This window comes from Lasiodiplodia theobromae, assembly GCF_012971845.1.
Source record: "Lasiodiplodia theobromae strain AM2As chromosome Unknown scaffold_58, whole genome shotgun sequence".
Classification (NCBI taxonomy): Eukaryota; Fungi; Ascomycota; class Dothideomycetes; order Botryosphaeriales; family Botryosphaeriaceae; genus Lasiodiplodia; species Lasiodiplodia theobromae.
Genome location: NW_023336539.1, coordinates 1 through 16,637, shown reverse-complemented (window position 1 = coordinate 16,637; position 16,637 = coordinate 1). Strand labels below are relative to the sequence as shown.

The 16,637-nt window shown below is 54.6% G+C and overlaps 9 protein-coding genes across 9 annotated transcripts; 4 read left to right on the top strand and 5 right to left on the bottom strand.

Moving 5' to 3' along the window:
- Nucleotides 1–610: 610 nt before the first annotated feature.
- Nucleotides 611–957, bottom strand: LTHEOB_12129 (uncharacterized protein; the record flags this gene model as incomplete). The annotated part of the gene is made up of 2 exons (XM_035508962.1): nucleotides 611–739; nucleotides 790–957. The coding sequence occupies 2 exons, from the start codon at nucleotides 955–957 to the stop codon at nucleotides 611–613; spliced, it is 297 nt and encodes a 98-aa protein (XP_035365246.1).
- Nucleotides 958–1,396: 439 nt separating this feature from the next.
- LTHEOB_12128 (Glycosyltransferase family 2) lies at nucleotides 1,397–1,917 on the bottom strand (the record flags this gene model as incomplete). Its single annotated transcript, XM_035508961.1, has 2 exons — nucleotides 1,397–1,622; nucleotides 1,676–1,917. 2 exons carry the CDS (start codon nucleotides 1,915–1,917, stop codon nucleotides 1,397–1,399), a joined length of 468 nt encoding a protein of 155 aa, XP_035365245.1.
- Nucleotides 1,918–2,968: 1,051 nt separating this feature from the next.
- LTHEOB_12127 (Endo-beta-glucanase) lies at nucleotides 2,969–5,905 on the bottom strand (the record flags this gene model as incomplete). The annotated part of the gene is made up of 7 exons (XM_035508960.1): nucleotides 2,969–3,026; nucleotides 3,086–3,892; nucleotides 3,959–4,179; nucleotides 4,233–4,417; nucleotides 4,472–4,757; nucleotides 4,817–4,911; nucleotides 5,686–5,905. The coding sequence occupies 7 exons, from the start codon at nucleotides 5,903–5,905 to the stop codon at nucleotides 2,969–2,971; spliced, it is 1,872 nt and encodes a 623-aa protein (XP_035365244.1).
- Nucleotides 5,906–6,171: 266 nt separating this feature from the next.
- LTHEOB_12126 (uncharacterized protein) lies at nucleotides 6,172–7,399 on the top strand (the record flags this gene model as incomplete). The annotated part of the gene is made up of 2 exons (XM_035508959.1): nucleotides 6,172–6,319; nucleotides 6,417–7,399. The coding sequence occupies 2 exons, from the start codon at nucleotides 6,172–6,174 to the stop codon at nucleotides 7,397–7,399; spliced, it is 1,131 nt and encodes a 376-aa protein (XP_035365243.1).
- Nucleotides 7,400–8,976: 1,577 nt separating this feature from the next.
- On the bottom strand, nucleotides 8,977–10,640 carry LTHEOB_12125 (Ubiquitin-conjugating enzyme e2z; the record flags this gene model as incomplete). Its single annotated transcript, XM_035508958.1, has 7 exons — nucleotides 8,977–9,997; nucleotides 10,054–10,065; nucleotides 10,118–10,214; nucleotides 10,274–10,295; nucleotides 10,366–10,460; nucleotides 10,521–10,554; nucleotides 10,608–10,640. 7 exons carry the CDS (start codon nucleotides 10,638–10,640, stop codon nucleotides 8,977–8,979), a joined length of 1,314 nt encoding a protein of 437 aa, XP_035365242.1.
- A 386-nt stretch (nucleotides 10,641–11,026) lies between these two features.
- LTHEOB_12124 (Sybindin-like family protein) lies at nucleotides 11,027–11,606 on the top strand (the record flags this gene model as incomplete). The annotated part of the gene is made up of 2 exons (XM_035508957.1): nucleotides 11,027–11,202; nucleotides 11,270–11,606. The coding sequence occupies 2 exons, from the start codon at nucleotides 11,027–11,029 to the stop codon at nucleotides 11,604–11,606; spliced, it is 513 nt and encodes a 170-aa protein (XP_035365241.1).
- An 818-nt stretch (nucleotides 11,607–12,424) lies between these two features.
- LTHEOB_12123 (26s proteasome regulatory subunit S5a) lies at nucleotides 12,425–13,509 on the bottom strand (the record flags this gene model as incomplete). The annotated part of the gene is made up of 4 exons (XM_035508956.1): nucleotides 12,425–13,054; nucleotides 13,118–13,337; nucleotides 13,390–13,428; nucleotides 13,484–13,509. The coding sequence occupies 4 exons, from the start codon at nucleotides 13,507–13,509 to the stop codon at nucleotides 12,425–12,427; spliced, it is 915 nt and encodes a 304-aa protein (XP_035365240.1).
- A 327-nt stretch (nucleotides 13,510–13,836) lies between these two features.
- LTHEOB_12122 (uncharacterized protein) lies at nucleotides 13,837–14,973 on the top strand (the record flags this gene model as incomplete). Its single annotated transcript, XM_035508955.1, has 3 exons — nucleotides 13,837–14,053; nucleotides 14,105–14,354; nucleotides 14,403–14,973. 3 exons carry the CDS (start codon nucleotides 13,837–13,839, stop codon nucleotides 14,971–14,973), a joined length of 1,038 nt encoding a protein of 345 aa, XP_035365239.1.
- A 1,126-nt stretch (nucleotides 14,974–16,099) lies between these two features.
- Nucleotides 16,100–16,637, top strand: LTHEOB_12121 (SNF2 family ATP-dependent chromatin-remodeling factor; the record flags this gene model as incomplete). The annotated part of the gene is made up of 1 exon (XM_035508954.1): nucleotides 16,100–16,637. A coding segment is annotated over one exon (538 nt), but the record flags the coding sequence as incomplete, so codon positions are not given.

The following is a 16,637-nucleotide window of genomic DNA, read 5'->3' as shown; positions in this document are numbered from 1 at the left end:
TTGGGTGGGGGAGGATGGAAAAGACGTGATACCACTGGTTGCGGCCTCTTGCTATGACTTCCGCAGGATTTTTCTTTGGATATTATATTTCCTGCTTCGGTAATTTGATATCAGAACGGTTTACACCTTTCTTATGATTGGCTCAGGCGTAAGATATCACGGAAACCTTAATAGTGCGGATGCGATGCCTGGACTACCTTGTCCCGCGTCTCTCGTTAACTGGATTGACTTTATCTGAAAGCAGAATCCATTGAGCTATCAAACGCATCTATCCCGTTGATGCATCCGATCTGAACCAATCGCACCTATCTACTGGTTTTCCAGACGGGAACTATGCTACCCATTAAAAAGGGATAATGTTACCGTTTCCCTGCAGCTCCCAAAATAAGCCCTAATGAGTCGGCTCTTCTCCATCCGGTCGTCTCACCACAGAAGCTTATATGCGAAAGACAATGCCAACACCCTGAAGGCCTGGAAGAGTATAATGCAAAACAGGTAAAAGAGAAAAGAAAAAAAAAAACAAAAGAGAAGCGGGGAGCAGAACCCCAAACCAACCAAGTCAACAAGTCCGCTCGTGACCAGGACAACTCTCCATATCAACGAAGCAATCTCACTTCGACCCGTTTAGGGACCTCTCGGGCCTGGCGGCCTTCTTCCTCCTCCTCCTCCTCCTCCTCCTCCTCCTCCTCCTCCTCCTCCTCGCCGCCTCGTCGCCGCCGGAATTCCAGGCTCGAACATCCTGCCATTGGCGTCTATGTGCCTCGTGAGGGTAATCGTTACCGTCCTCACGGCCGGAGGGATCCTGCAGAACGGAATGTCGATCGAAGTGGGCGGCGCATCGGTGCGGAAGACAGAGCCGTCATCGTCCGTCAGGAGACTGCTGCTACTGCTGCTCGACGACGACGACGACGAATAGGTAGTCGTCGGTGATGACGCCTCAAGGCCTCCGTTGAACATCACCGGCGAACGCGATGACAACGATGACAAGGGAGAAGGCCCATCGCTCGGAACCGGCGTTAAAACAGACGAGGAAGAAGAAGGCTCGTCGAGTGGAACCGGCGTTGAAACAGACGAAGAAGGAGAAGACTCTCCGTCGTTTAGAGCTAGCGTCATAACTGGCATTGGACTAGGAGTCTCGCCGCCGGAGACAGACGAGAAAGAAGAAACCTCTGCATTTATATTCGCCGCCGAAATAGACGAAGAAGATGGTTCATCGCGTATAACCGGCGTCGAAACGGATGAGGAGGGCTCGTCGCTTGAAACCGTCGTCGAAGCAAGCGATGAAGTGGACTCGTCATTTACTTGAAGCGCCGAAACAGCATTAACTATGATCGGCGTTGAAAGAGACGAGAAAGAAGACGCTTCTTCCATAATAGGCGATGAAGAAGACGCGGGGCTAACGATTAGCGCCGATAATGGGTTGTTTATAAGCGGCACCGAACGAGACGAAGAACGAGTCGGAGAGGATGTCGAAGAGGGAGCCAAGAAGAGAGTCGAGGGAATTGAGCTGGGGGCCGAGGAAGAAGTCGAGGAAGAAGTCGAAGAAGAATGCAAAGAAGAGGGCGAAGAAGAAGTCGGGGTAGAAGTCGAGGGGGGAGAAGGCTTGTGGGTGATAAGTAATGCTGAGATAGGATTGTTTATAAGTGGAAGCATCATAGACAATTCGGAAGAAGACTCGTCCTCTATAACTGACGTCGAAGCAGGCGAGACTGAGGAAGGCTTATGGGCAATTATTATCGCTGGAGTAGGGTCGTCTGTAAGCGGCACCGCAATAGACGAAGGAGAAGACTCATCGTCAATGACCGGGTCCGAAGATGACTGGAAAGCAGGTGCAAAATCTATGTTGAGTGCCGAAACAGGGTTGACTATGAAAGGTACGGCAACAGGCGGAGATGAAGGCTCGTTGTTTTCGACCATTGTCGAAACAGACGAGAAAGACGACTCATTGTTTATAGCCGAGATCGAAGTTGAAGAGAGCTGGCTGCCTGCATCCGGCGCTGAAATAGGTGAGAAAGAAGGCGCGTCGTTTATTGCGGCAGTTGAAATTCCCAAAAACTCGTTTAGAACCGGTGTTGAGACGGACGAGGAAGATGACTGATCGTTCGTGGCTGGCGTTGAAATAGATGAGGAAGAAGAAGACTCGTGGTGCACAGCCGACCCAGACATGGATTGGCTGGACCTCACAGCGGGCTTGTAAAGGGGCGGCGGCGCCAATGCCGTTGGTGGCCCAAACCCGGAGGGCAACAAAACGGAAGGCGCTCCCAAGGCAGCCGTCACGGCGGATCTTGCAGCAGAATACGCAGACGTTGGAATTGTGGAGGGCAAGAAGCTGAGGGCTGAGGAATACAGTCGTGAGCTCAGACTCGAGCTGATACTCGAGCTGAGAGACGAGTAGTAGGAAGAAGAGCTATTGGCGCTATTTGTTCGCACGGGTGGCTGGGCAAGGGCTGTGGCGCCGAAGTTGGTAACAATAGAAGGAGTGACGACCGGCGACTGGGCGCCGTCAGGCATGAGATCCGCGACAAAGCTGAGGTAGGTGGTGTGGGACGTTGAGGAGTGGTTTGATGAGGAGCTGGGAGACGGAAGCGTTAGGGCAGAAGATCTGCTTATCGAAGGTGTCGAAGCGCCATGCGATGAGGAGGAGGGAGAGAACGAGGCTGGGGAAGGAGAGCTGCTTGAAGGGTGTCCCGAAGGTCCTGCTGGAGATGACAGGCCCGGAGACAAGGCTCCAGGTGGTGCCGAAGATAAGGAATCAGGCCCCGCTGGAAACGACAAGCCAGGGGACGGGGCTCCATGTCCTGCTGAAGGGGGAGAGCCAGGCCCTACTGGAGGGGGAGAACCGGGCACTACTGAAGGGAAAGAGCCAGGAGGCCCTGCTGAAGGCAACAAGCTAGGGGACGAGGCTCCAGGCACTGCTGAAGATGAGAGCCCAGGCTCTGCGAAAGACGATGAACCGGGAGACGACAAGTCAGGAGACGATGTTCCAACTGCTGCTGGAGACGACAAGTCGGGAGACAAGACTCCGCCTTTACTCATGAATACATGGAAATCCTGATCCCGAAGGCCCATGTTCGGACTAGGTGACGTGTCGGTATCCTGCTTTTTCACCAATGCGGGGCGTCCTGAATTGCCGCCGCCCTGAGTTTCGCCCCCGGAAGGTTTTCCACTGCCCTGAGGGTTTCCGCCACCCTGAGGGTTTGGGCTACTCTGAGGGTTTCCACTCTGAGGACTTCCGCCGCCCTGAGGGGCTCCACCACCCAGTGGCTTCCCATCGCTACCGCAAAGCACGCTACCCACTTTCAGTGCTCCCCACCAGCAGTCCCAGTAGCCAAGCGGTGAGCCGAAATCGCCCTTGTAGTGTGTGTACAGCACGGCGGTACAGTTGTGCGAGTCTGCACAATTGCCCCGACACATGGCCAGCCCGCCTTCGACTGAGCCGATGCCATGGCGGTAGCCAATCTGTCCAGTGCCGTCATAGCCCGAAATGGGGGTGCAGGAAGGTTGTGGCGTCTCGGTCCTGAAGGGTGCGCTGGCGGGACCAGGGTTGCGGCCGTTGCTTGGTGAGGGGGCGGATGAGGGCGGCAACGGAACAGGCCTTTGCGGGTGACCTGAGGATACGCCGGCGTCGTTGGCGAAGAAAGCACCGGGGCTGGTGGCCGTCTGATGTTCGTCGGCGTCTCCAGCATCATTGAGGTCAGGCTTGACTGAAGAGGGTTTCACTGAGGATGCGGGTGCAGGGTGGCTCTTGCCCAGAGGCACACCCATGCTTGTGCTAAGGGGGACAGCATCCAAGAGGGAGAGGGGTGAATTGTTGGCCGGGGGCTCTCCGCTCCCTTTTTGAAAGACGCGCATCGAGTTGACATCCCAGTATGCATTCTTGAAGCTCTCAGGGCTGTTTGAAACGAAGTTGTTGCAGCTTGTCCAGGCATTGCTGTCTGTCATGGGACAATCGGCATACCTGCCGAACGTGGGGCCAGCCCAGTCGCCGCAGAAGGTGATGTCGAAGATAATGGCATGGTCCTTGAAATGCCGGTCGATATCGCAGCCCCCCTGGAAGTTGGCCGTCGGCGTTCCGAATTCTGAGATGTCCGGTGAATCTGTCCCGAGGCTGCGAGGGACTTTGGAGCGCGGAAAAAACCACACACGGATCCACTGCGAAGTCCATTCCATGGCATAGACCTATGACGTCGTCAGCCTCAATTTCCTCACATGCTCCAGGGGACGGCACCTACACCTCCGTTTGCCTTGTTGAATCCATCTCCATAGCTGTCCGACCTGGTGCTGGCAGAACCGCATCCCTGGGAACAGTCGAACGAATCGGCGATTGCGGTTTGACCCTTGCCCGTAATCGAACAGCCAGTGCCCGAATAGATTTTGTTCGTGTTGTTCAGGTTGTCGTTGACTCCCTCGATGATGTCTTTCCACAGTCAGCCCCTCAGACTCTGGTAGAATATGCATATTGGAGGAATACCGATCTCTCCGCCCGCAGGCCACTCAGCTGATTGTCCAAGTGTCCACCAGGCGGGCCATGTGCCACAGCCAACGGGCATGTGGTTCAAATCGAGAACGAATAGGCCATGGTTGTACAATTTCTTGCTTTGCAGACGGACACTAGGCCTGCCGCTGTCTTTATACGTGTTCGTATGGTCGACGCCCATGTAGACACTGTGGCTTTGCGAATTGACGCTGATAAGGCCGTTTTGATCCGCCCATGTTTGGTTGACATATTGTACGTGTCCATTTGTCGGGTCTCCTTCCTATCATGAAGTGTCAGCGGTCCGTGACTCAAGCCATCATTTTCGAGGCACTGCAGTACCGTGAAGAAGTTGAATTGGTCAAACCAGTTTTCCGGCGAGTAGTTGTCCTCAAGAGCGTACTTTTGGCCGGTGGATTTGGAAACAAAAAGGGTTACTATGAGTGGTACTGCCCATAGTGGGCGGCGTGGCAGAGACAAAGACATGACGGCGAGTCTTTGGAGAGACCAAGTTGGCTCTCACACAGCAGCGAAGTCGTCCTATAGATGCTTCGAAGCAATCAAGCATTCCGGCTGTGGCTGGTTCTCTCTTCTCGCAAACGGTGCATTCTTAGCATCAGGAACGATGGTGGATGTATACCTGGTATTATACGGGGAGGTGCCCTACTCCTTGCTTCCTAGCGCGTTTGACGCTGGGCCCAAAAGAGACGGCGAAACAGACAATGATAGGCTGTCACGGGTGGAATGAAGCGTGGAGTCTTCGTTCAATTAAAAAAGGGTTGGCTGGACGCAGGGCTGGTTGCGCCGACGACTTCGCGTTGTCCAAGCTACAGCCAGTTACACGGTCGTTCTTTGACTATGATTGCACCCACGTGGCGCTTTGCTGCTGAGCCAACTTGCCCCTCGCCGCCGCAACTGAGGAATGTGCCTCATTACGTAGCACGCGTTTCCCGTCCCTTGAGGCATCATGGAATGAATGCTGTTGAAGACAGCTCGTTGAAAGCAATGGTGGGAACGGACTCAGTATAGATCAAGAGAAAACCGAGTCCAGACACGGATCTCCTTCTAGTCAGCGTTAGCTTGCAGAAGGCGTGGTGGCTGAAAAAGACTGATTCAACTTACACGGCCTTCTCCACGCAACGCCACATACTCCCCAGCCATATTGCAAGCATAATCTATTTTCTCGTGCCTCGGCTAGCCTCTGGAGTTACCCAGGATCCTGTCCTCACGCGTTCTCGCAGGTCGCTGCCTCTCTTGAGTGTTACTTTGCTCTACCGTGTCTTGGGACTGCGAGAAGACGGGCTCGGTCATGTAGGAGTCGTTGTGGCCTTGCTGCTGCTGTTGCTGCCAATTCCGCTGCTGGCGGTTTGACTCGTACGCAATGATGTCTTCCGCAGTAAGCGTAATGACGGTGGCAGGGCGGCGAAGCATTTTGAAGTATGATTGCGGGCTGCCGTTGAAGAGCTGTGGTCTGACCAGGCCGGAGATGGAAGAAGTCGAAAGTCTAGTGTAGCCTGGAGCTTTGTATGACACCTTCACTATGAGTGTAAGTTGGTGTCGCGGGCTGGCGCGCTGGCGACGGCGGCGAACCAAAGCTCCCGCGCCAAGAAAAGACCGCGAAAGTCCCAAACCTCACGAACCACCACCGCACGTCCATCCTCCGCACTTCCCGCCTCCACACCCACAGCTCACCCGCCATGCATTTACGGCGCTGCCGGGGCGTGGCCTCCGCCGCCCTGACTCGGACACGCTCCCACAATGTCGCCGCCCTCCAGCACGCCGTGCGGTCCTTCCACATTTCCGCCCGCCGCAACGACGAATCTTCCGGCAGCAGCAACGAGCCCGGTATGCCTCCGAATCCACACCCACACAGCCAATGGCTCTCTTTTCGTCTCCAATAGCTCGTCCTGCGTTGTGAACCTAACGAATGTCTCCGAAACAGCCCCCGGAAACTCTGCCCGCGCCCGCTCGCAAGCAGCCGGCGCACGCATCCAGAGCCTTCCACGAGACGCCTCCCAGAAAGTCGTCGGCCTGGCCGGTGGTTCGTTCCCATCAGGCCAGGGCCGCATCATTACTCCCTCCCGCAACAACGACAGCGCCTCGGGCCCGCGCATCCTAACGCCGCGCACACCCCGCATACAAACCCGCGTGACTGGCCGCCCAGGCGGCCTACCCAATCGATTTCAAGCAGCAGGAGGCGCTCGCAGACCGGGTGGATTCAGGGGACCGGCGGGCCGGCGGCAAGACAGACAGCGGAGGCAGCGCGGCGCGCAAAACAAGGACGACAATGAAAGCAATGCGGGCTCTGGCCAGCTGTCAGACACTATGCTGCGCTATCTGCTCGAGCTGAAGGCCAAGCGGCGCGCCGTCAAGACGTACACTCCCCGCGATACGACCAAAGAGGAGCTTGTCTCACAGTCGGCCCTGTCCGCGTCACTGGGCCAGCCTGGCGGCGCCCCGGCCCTGCTTGATGCCCGCCTGCGCGCCCTCGCCGACCGCGCCGAGCTGGACACTCCTATTCCCATCTTCGCGCAGGCCCGCCGCCTCGTGCGCGGCCAGTTCGTCAAGTTCACGTCCGACGCCGAGCGCGAGGCCGTCATGGCGCTCGTGGCCGACGAACAGGCCCGCATCGCCCAGAAGCTGTCCGTCAAGAAGGGCGAGGAGATCGTCCCCAAACCCATCGAGTTCGCCGAGCTCGACGGTGCCGCGAAGAAGGCCACGACCGACGCTGTCGTAGGCGGTGCCTACAACGTCCGTGCCCGCGCCGTCGAGCCCAGCACAGAGGAGCCCAGCTCGACTAGCAGGGACGTCGCCTCCCGCATGCTCGATCTCAACGGCAGCTACGTCGGTGCCGATGCTGAAAAGTTCCTTGGCAAGCTGGACGCCATCCTGGGCTTGATGCCGGCATCGCAGGAGCAGCAATAGAAGGCTTAAGATGCAGTCGTAGGAACGTAGTGATGCAACTGCCCGTCGAAAAGGCGGGCCGAGTGAGGAATTTCCAGGCGGGAGAAGGAGAAAGGGAAAGGCCGGGGTTTGCATTGATCCCTGACACGGATTTGGTAGCCGGGAAACCGAAGGTGGAAAGTCTGTCTCTGTAAAATTATATACGATTTCAAGCAAGACCATTTACTTCAAAGGATAACACATATGTGCTATATTCTTTTATATTTCTCATGCGTACCCCTTGCCAAAAACTTCCCCCCATTTTCAGATTTTGAGCTCCCGCAACCCACATGTTGACTTGAACCTGGAAGTGCCACCTAATCTCCGCTACAGAAAACGTATTGTCGTAGCGCTCTTGAGTTAATAGCTTCTTAAGCTAGAAGTAACCGCCCGTGCTGTGGTGAGTGCGTTGGCGATGCTTCGATAATAGTATAGTAGTTACGAAGTTGCTTAGTGAATCAGTGGTGCTCTTAGATGGCTTCAAGTTTCCGTAATTTGGGGATGAAGAGGCCGGTGAGTGATGATTCGGAAACACTCCAGATCTGGGTTGGGGGCAGTCAAACACTCGAAAGGAGGAGTCAAAAGTGTGGAAGCCTCGTTAAATGTGAAAGTCTTGTGCAAAATAATTGTCACTCTTGATCAATTTATTACGCAAGCTTTTATATTATCTTGCATACTATCGTACGGCTAAAGCAGTGCAAACTTCCTATTCGCCTCCACTGCAATATGTGCAGCAAATTGACGGAGAGAAGACGAGAGTGTTATAGATTAACCCCCCGAAAATCGACCTTCGATGAAGCGAGAGAATAGAAAAGGACGGAAGAGTATCAGGAGGGAGGACAACTGGACTTTCGCGAGCTTTGTCCTCCGTCCCTTCTGTTGTGTATATCACACCAGTCTCCGACCTTGTCCAGCATCGAAATCTGTGCCCCCGTTTGCCAAAGCAGTAGGAGACAGAAGAGTGGGGGGGAAAAGAAATCCGGAACGCCAAACGACACCATGCTAACAAAACCAGCAAGCGACCCTTGAGTGCCAGTTTATTAATCCGAATCGCGCCTTTGTGCCGTGGATTGACCATTGCGGAAAACCGGAAATTGAAATAGCGGCGTCGAAGACAGAGAAATCTCTCCCGCCGCATTGATATCCCTTTTCGCCTTTGTAGACCTGTTCCCCGTTTCCCAAAGCGACCGTGAAAAAAACTCCGGGTGAAAATGCAAGAGAAACCCCGATCGTCACAATTTTTTGACGTGGTAAAGAGGAGGATATCGAGGCTGCGGCCGTTTCTAGACATGACTAAGGAGTGACTTTTTTCGCGTTGAGCATTCGCTATTAACCTTGGGACCTAATTTGTGAGCTCTACTTCGAAGTGATGGGTTGCTTGGGGATGTCTCGCAGCGCTTAGGGTGTGATATTTGCGTCTGCGGCGTGATGGCCACTGTCCGGCAGTTCACAGGTACCTGCAAATGTGTCAACTGAAGTTTTACTCATCTTCTCCCGAGCCTTTCAAAGCGCTAGGTGTAGTTGTAGGGTCACAGAAAAAAAAGTTTGGTTGGATACACTCACTCAGCGCTGTCCTGCACACTTCGCCTGAGCTTGCGGTTGTACTGCTTCTTGTCATCGGCGCTGCCCCAGAAGAGCTTTGAAGCTTCAGGGTGAACAAGTGTCCGCGGGTCATAGGCTGGCTGCTCTTCCTGGATGGTTTCAACGATAGCTTCGATGTGGCTCCGCAGATCGTCCGAGCGACGAGATGTGTAGCATACGACACCGTCCTTGGAAACGCGGTGGTGGAAGATGGGGGTCTCGAGCTTGACACGCGGCTGCACGTCCGGGAATCTGGTAGACATGTAGATAACGATCCGGAACATTCCTCCGTCGAGATTGGACATGGGCGGGCCGAACAAGACGAAGGACCATACGAAGGGATTCTTGTCGACGAGTTCCAGATCGATGTGAACGCTGTCACTCCGCTTGAAGTGCTCGACTACCTGCTCAAACTGCCTTTGAAGGTTGTTGGCAATGCTCAGCTCACCCTTGGTAGCCTGAAGACCTTCCTGTGCCCATCCGAGCGTCTCTTTCTCCACAGCTTCGCGAATGACTGCTAAGCGCTTCAGTAACTGCTCGTAGTTGAATGTTCCGCTCATCTCGTTGCTAGGACCCTCGAAGGGCATCTTCTCGAACTTTGTTCCCTCCTTGTGCTGATCCTTCATTTTGTTGATGGACTCGACGTAGGAATCGTAGTACCACAGGAAGCGGCGCTTGCATAGATCCTGGAAAGGTTCGAACTGGTCCTCGGAGGTTGCAACGTCATCTTCGGCATTGTAACGAACGATTCCCTTCTTCTCCGGGGGGACAATCCTGTAGTACTCCTCCAGGCGCTCGATGATGGAGATGCGGATGGTCTCATGGTGGATCTTCGCTGTGTAGGCAGTCTTGAGCTTCTTGTCGTAGTCGGAATTGGCCTCCTCGAATCCAGGTTCGTTCTCGTACGGGTCAGGCGACATGAGGCTCTGGATGGAGATGAGAATGGACTCAAGGCCCTGTGCCGAGGACCATTCCTCGCCAGGCTCGCCACGCCATGTACTAGAATAAGATCAGCAGGGTGCTCGGGGTATAGGTGCTGTCGAATCTGCTCATACCCTAGAATGGAGCTGGAACGCAGTCAGTGCAAGGTCATATGACATGATTCGATGGCGAACTTACAGGCAGACCTTTCCCTGGGCGTAGATGTTCGGGTTGAAGCGGGTGCGACCGCCGTTGGTGGTGATGCAGGTGACCGAGGGGGCCTTGGTAGGGTATTCTTGCGTCACGTCAGCGGATTGAGTCGCATTGTTTGGCTCGCAGCGGGAGCTTGCATACCTCTGCCGAAGCGCACAGCGAACTGTGGAATTTGGGAGAAATGTCAGAAAATAAGAGGCTCCAGAGCTGCTTGGAAGACAGGCCGGACGCACCTCGAAGAAACCAAATTCATAGGGAGTGTCTGGCGGGCCAATGATCAAGGCGCGAACGGATCTGACGTCGCTGTCCCGACAGGCGACGGCGAGAGCTTTGTGCGGGCGACTTCAGTTAGCAACAGACGGGAGCGGGACGGAGCGGGAAAACGAACAGAGATCCGAGCCCTTCTGGATATCGCACAGCTCCTGCGGTTTTGTTAGCGGGGGAGCTGAGGCGGGGCAACAGGAAGCAAGCGTACACGCGTGATGCGGAGGATCGACTGGTTGGACATGGCGGGCGGCGTAGCGCGGGGCAGCCAAAGGTGAGGAAGTTGTGAGAGCTTCCGGGGGCGAGGACCAGGCGGGAGCTTATGGCATGGAAGCTGGCGACGCTGCGCTTGAGTGCCTTGTGTTTGCGAGGCAGAGCTGCAGAGTGGGTAGGTATTTGTGAGGCCAAGTGACAGAGCGGCGGGCTATGCGGCGGGCGGCGCCCGGCCTTAGCGTGCAGATCCCCGCCGACGACCCCAGCACATCAGGAACACCTCTACCGCGGCTCCGACGAGCCCTGAACCGCGCGCGCAGATTCCAGGGCTCCCAACAGGCGATGCGACCGCCGCCAACATAGCCTCTTCTGCCCCCTTCTCGCCGCCTCCCGTAGCTTCTCCGCGCACCCGCCGCCATGTACGCCCTTCTCCGAGCTCCCCGCGTCATCTCCGCTAACCTCCATGCCAGGGTCGTCTTCGCGCTCCTCATTATCAACAAGGCCGGCGGTCTGGTCTACAACCGCGAGTTCCACCAGGGTCTTAATCCGCTCCGCAGCAACGACCTGCTCATGCTTGCTGGAACCTTCCATGGGTAAGCACCCTTTCCCGCTGTATCGCCATGCGACTCCTGCTAAGCTTCCACTCCTCGTGTGCCCCAGTGTCCATGCCATAACACGCTCTCTCACGCCTGCCTCGGTACTTCCCACAGCCTTACCGGCAAGTTCCAACACGGCGCCGTCGCTGCGCCCCCAGCCCTCCGGCCTAGAGGTCCTCGAAACGGCCAAGTTTCGCCTCCAGTGCTTCCAGACCCTTACCGGTACCAAGTTCCTGCTCTTCACCGAGCCCGGCCAGCCGAACATCGATTCCATAATCAGAAAGATATACGAGCTCTACGCCGATTTCGTCACCAAGAATCCCTTCTACACTGTGGAGATGCCAATTCGATGTGAGAAGTTCGACCGCGGCCTGGATGCTTTTGTGAGGAGTCGGGCTTGAGGTGCGATGCTTGGATTCATGAACGGTAATGCGTAATTTAAGGCTAGAATGGAGGCCACTAGGGGTGACGTTTACGGTGAGCCGATTAGGGCATCGGTATTCTTTGGGACTTGGATGTTTGATGGGTCATGCCAGCATAGATCGCAATTATTTACATGTTGAAATAGATACCCCGTCGAGGAGCATACGTATGCTGCGTAAACAACACTACGGTGCATGCGTATGACTGCTAGCACGATGACACCACAATGAACTCGGCAATATCTTTGAAACGTCATTTTGCACCTGAATACAGGCAGTGTTGGCAGCAGAGCAATGTTTAGCCTATCATGTCGAGTTAGCACCATCATCCGATGCCCAGCGTTATCTTGCCTACGTATTCGGCGCCCATGCCACATGATTCTACTCCTTATGCTGCAGAAACATATTTTCATTGCCAGGACTACGCCGCGTGCCTCGTGAAGAATACTTCCTTAGAATAACAGCGGATCTCCTTCCAGTGCGTCGTGTATCTTGACAACGCCCATTTTAGAGATTATTGTAAATTATTCTAACGTCAGCACCCCGCGGAGAATTCCAAGACAGAAGTCTCCTAGGACAGGAAAATGAGTTCTAGGTGGATACACAGCATATTACACTTAGAATAGTTGGATCACACATTGACCATAACTTCGGCCGAGATACTGTAGAATCTAATGTATTCCCGCATTCTTTGAAACAGTGAGTCTTGGTAGGTAGTTAGTAATTCCTACCCACAATCTCGCATTACGCGCGGATATCAGCGCCCGCGACCACCGCCGGCGTGTTACGTTCCTAAATCATGCCGTGTCCATCTTGTCGCCATCATCCTTGTCCTTCTTGTCGCTCGAGTCCTTGCTGCCACTTCCAGAGCCGCTCGGCTCGCCGCTCTTGTCCAGAAGAGGCTTGCTCTCATCTCCACCCTCCTCCGCGATACCCTCGAGCTCCGACTTTCCTTCCTTGCTTTCCTGGGCCTTCCTCTCACGCTCCTGCCTGGCTTTCTCCTCCTCGTAAGACATCCTCAGCGCAAGCGCCAGCTCCGGGTCCATACTAGGGTCGACGCCGAACTCCCATTCTTGACCACCGCCCTCGCCGCCCTGAGCACCAGCGCCACCAGCACCACCGCCAGGCGCGGCCTCTCCGCCTATTATGGGTGTCGTGACGATGGCGTCGCTAAGCAGGTTGGAACTCGGTGGGATGATGGCAAGATGCGATCCATCGCCACCCTTGACGTTCTCGTTGAAAGCCTCGAGCTTCTTGACGTTTTCCGGGGCAAGGTCTCCGAAAGCAATGATATCGACATTGATGTTGTTCTTCTTCATGCGCTTGGCAAGCTTGACGAGTGACTTCTCGTCCTCAGGGAGGGCGCTGCAGGTGAAGACGATGATGCGTTGGCGCTGGGACTTGTTCTGGCGGTGCTTGAGTGCTAACTGCAACACGAAGTATTGTTAGCATTTGAAATTCAGGCGTAAAATGCTCGCCGACGAACGTACCGCCGCAATGTTGATGCCGGTTGAGAAGTGCGGCGATCCTCTTATCTTGGTGCGGTGCAGGCCATCCAGAATCTTGCCCATGTCGGTAGTCAAGGTAGTAAGAACCTCGGGGCCGGTGGCGCCCATGCTCATAAGACCAACTGACGACTCTGGGTTGGACTGGATCTTGGCCGAGAAGATGAGGTTGACGGCGTCCTCTTGCGCTTCAAATCGCGACGGGCTGCACACACATAAGCATGAGTCGTTGATGAGCATTCCGATTATCTCCTTACACATAGTCGCCATTCCTGCTGCTCTCACTGTTGTCCACCCTGTCCGGTCGTCAGTAGGCTGAAGCTTCCAGCTGGCCAAGGTAGCTCCGCGTACACTATCATAGTCGCCTCCAACACCATCTTGGCCGAGGTTCACGAAAGTCTCTAGGGGGGGTTTCGAAGAAGTCGAGGATGTCCGATGGTTGTGGTGGGGGGAAGATGCGGCGCAGGAGTACGTGACGGGTTGAGCGGAGGTGGTGACGAGCGAGCTCGGTGATGTCGATGGAACGGAGCTGTCGCCCAGCTCATCGGCGGTGGCAGGACGTTGTTCCCGACGGGTCTGGTGCCAAGCTTTTGCGGCTCCCGCTCCGCGCGCGCGCACGCCCTTGTTTACGGACGCGACCACCACACGCTGCATCACGAGCAGAAACGAACCCATTCCACCATTTGTCGACACAACTCTCCGCCATGCCGCCGCAACGCGTCAAGAAGCAACCTGCCTCGCGGTCCAACGCGTCATTAGACTCCGATGTTGTCGCTAGCTTTCCGGATCCGCCTGCGAACACGACGTCAGCAGCAGCCACACCCTCCGCCGTGACTCCAGATGGGATTGCGCATTCGAAGAGGACAGTCAACATCACTGAGCAACAGAAGCAAGTGCTCATGGATAACCTGCAACTTGAGAGTATGGGTCCCTGTTCAGATGGAGGATGAGCTTGCCTGACAGCTTCAATAGTCACCGAGAGAGCTCGCAAGCTGCGGTCGCAATATGGTCTTCTCGCTCAAGGTCTGCGGTCGCGCCTCGAAATGCGCGTAAACCGCATTCCTACTGCGTTGAGAAAGACGAACATTATGGACCTGATCGAGAAATACTCTGATGAGCCCCGCGCTGAACCACCAGCATCAACCATTGCAAGGTCCGTCCTGAAGCCGTCCGAATCTTCGCAATCAAGCCCCGTGCCCAGACGTGGAGTGAAGCGTAGCAGGTGAGCAGTTGCAACTTTGACAGGAACGTATACTAATGCATTCGTCAGTGAGGAAAGGGACAAAGAGAACGCCGACCAAGAGCATGAGCAGGAGCCAGAACTTGTTATGCCTAAGAAGCGGGCCAAGACGACAGGCAACCAGAAGAAGGGCCCTCCGGCGGCTAACTCTCGCGCTCGTACTGTCTCCCGCCAGGATCAACCGCTTCAAGTGCTCTCTCCCAAATCCAACAACTCTCGCACGTACCCACGCTCGCCATTGAAGATGGCAGAGGATGAGAAGATGGCTATCAAGGCCGTTCAGCATACTTCACCATTGAAGAGCAACATCCTCAGCCCCGGCGAAAAGCCCGCCAGTAAGGGCAAAGCCACTGCTGGTACCGGACGTGGCAAGAAAGCCACCAGGGCCAGTATTGCTAGCAGCAATGGATCCGCAACCGATACCACTACTGGCACAACGATCGTGAAGAAGGCACCAGCCGCTACAGGAGCTAAGAAGACAGCACGAAACACAGCAACGACAAAGTCGGCTGGTGCTAAGGCTACGGCTGCTGCGAAGAAAGGGAAGGAGAATGCACCAGCCGCGACCGCTGGTCGTACTTTGAGAACACGAGCAAAGTAAAGAGGTGCGGAGAAGGTTGCTACTTTATCATTCCTCTGAAGCGTAAGGGTTATCATATTTTTGCACGGGCGTAGGGAGTCATTCATGGTATTGGGGAAATTTCGGCTGGGTTGGTCACAAGCAGCCTTTGGAAACAGGAGTTTGGTGTCTGAATTTGGCTGGTGTTCTTGCCTTCGCCTCGGCAATGTGCTCTAGGCGAATGATTCATGGTGTCGGTATAGCTGTTACGCAATGGATGCGGACGGAACAATTTTTAAATATCCTGTCCAAACGTCTCGTCGAATTCGTGATAGGAGTAGATGGCAACCTCACAGCCTAAGAGCTTTTTAAAGAAGTATGCTCTGCTTTGTAACATTTTTACATGCCTACTGATGGACGTGTTCAGCACAAAGTTCGGTTACCGCAAGGCGACCAACTGATGCTTTGATACCATTGATCAGGATTTCTGAGTATTCAGGTACGGGGTATTCTAGATTCAGTTAAAGACGACTGAGTGTTGATATTGCTAATGAAGCTTAGAGCTTTCAATAGCACCGCAATGCTTACACGCGAGCAAAATCCAAGTACAGCTCCTGTTTCGAAGCTGCTACCTCTTCTAACTTCAATTTCAACACTTATATTTAGCACAAGATACCGTCCAGGGTTTCATTGTTATAATACCCCCACAGTATCCCTTACTCCAAATACCATTGACCAACGGCCCCCAAAAATCACGCTTCCGACGCTACCCCACTCACGCGCCAGGCAGCCAATACGGCACCCTCCAGTAATCGCCGTCTCGCAGTGGATACTCAAATTAGCATGTCATGAACCGCCAGAAAGCCCCATCTCAGAAACAGCCTGAATCATTCTAAGAAGTGGTAAAGCTTAATAGCCAATGCTAAGCCACGTCAAGCTTTTCTCGATCCTCTTGAAGCTCCGTGGCTGCAGAGATAGTGTGGTGGCGTGCATACGCAGCAACACTCGTGTGTGTTGAGAGGGTGTGGCTGAAAGAGGAAGAAAAGAACCTATGTTGTTATCCCTGTGCAAAATTATATATCTCCTAGTGCATTACCATGTCTTGCCCTCTTCATATTGTGAAACACGATCCAGTTCCTCGAGAAATACCGACACATCTGCCTGCGCTATGAGTTCCACAACTGACGACTACGACGCAGGCTACGACCCAAAGCTTGGCTACAACAAAAATGCCTTTGAGCATCGGCCAGTGCATGTCAAAGCCATCGGCCACGTCGTGAAGGGCATCGGTTCAGGGATCGGCCTCGTGAGCGAGGCTACCCATCACCAAAAGGACAAGCGGAAGAAACATCAGCGCACGGAGTCTTCAGCATCGTCTGGAACGGCTACTAACAGCCCCGAACCAGCGGGTGCCGTAGCTCCCTCTACAGCTGTAGAGGAAGGTGGTATGCGAGATCAGCAGCAGCAACAGCATCGAAAGAGTTCAACAGATGAAAAGCATGGCGAAGTTATCAGCGACGAACCCAAGCCCATCGAAACCGACGAAACTGACTGGGCCCTCGACGAGCTGACTGCCACGCCATCTTCAGAGAACGACGAAAACATCGACAGCGGCCTCACCATCCTAGACTCTTACAAACCTGCTACCATTAGCAGCAACAACAACAACAACAACAACAACAACAACAACAACAACAACAACAACA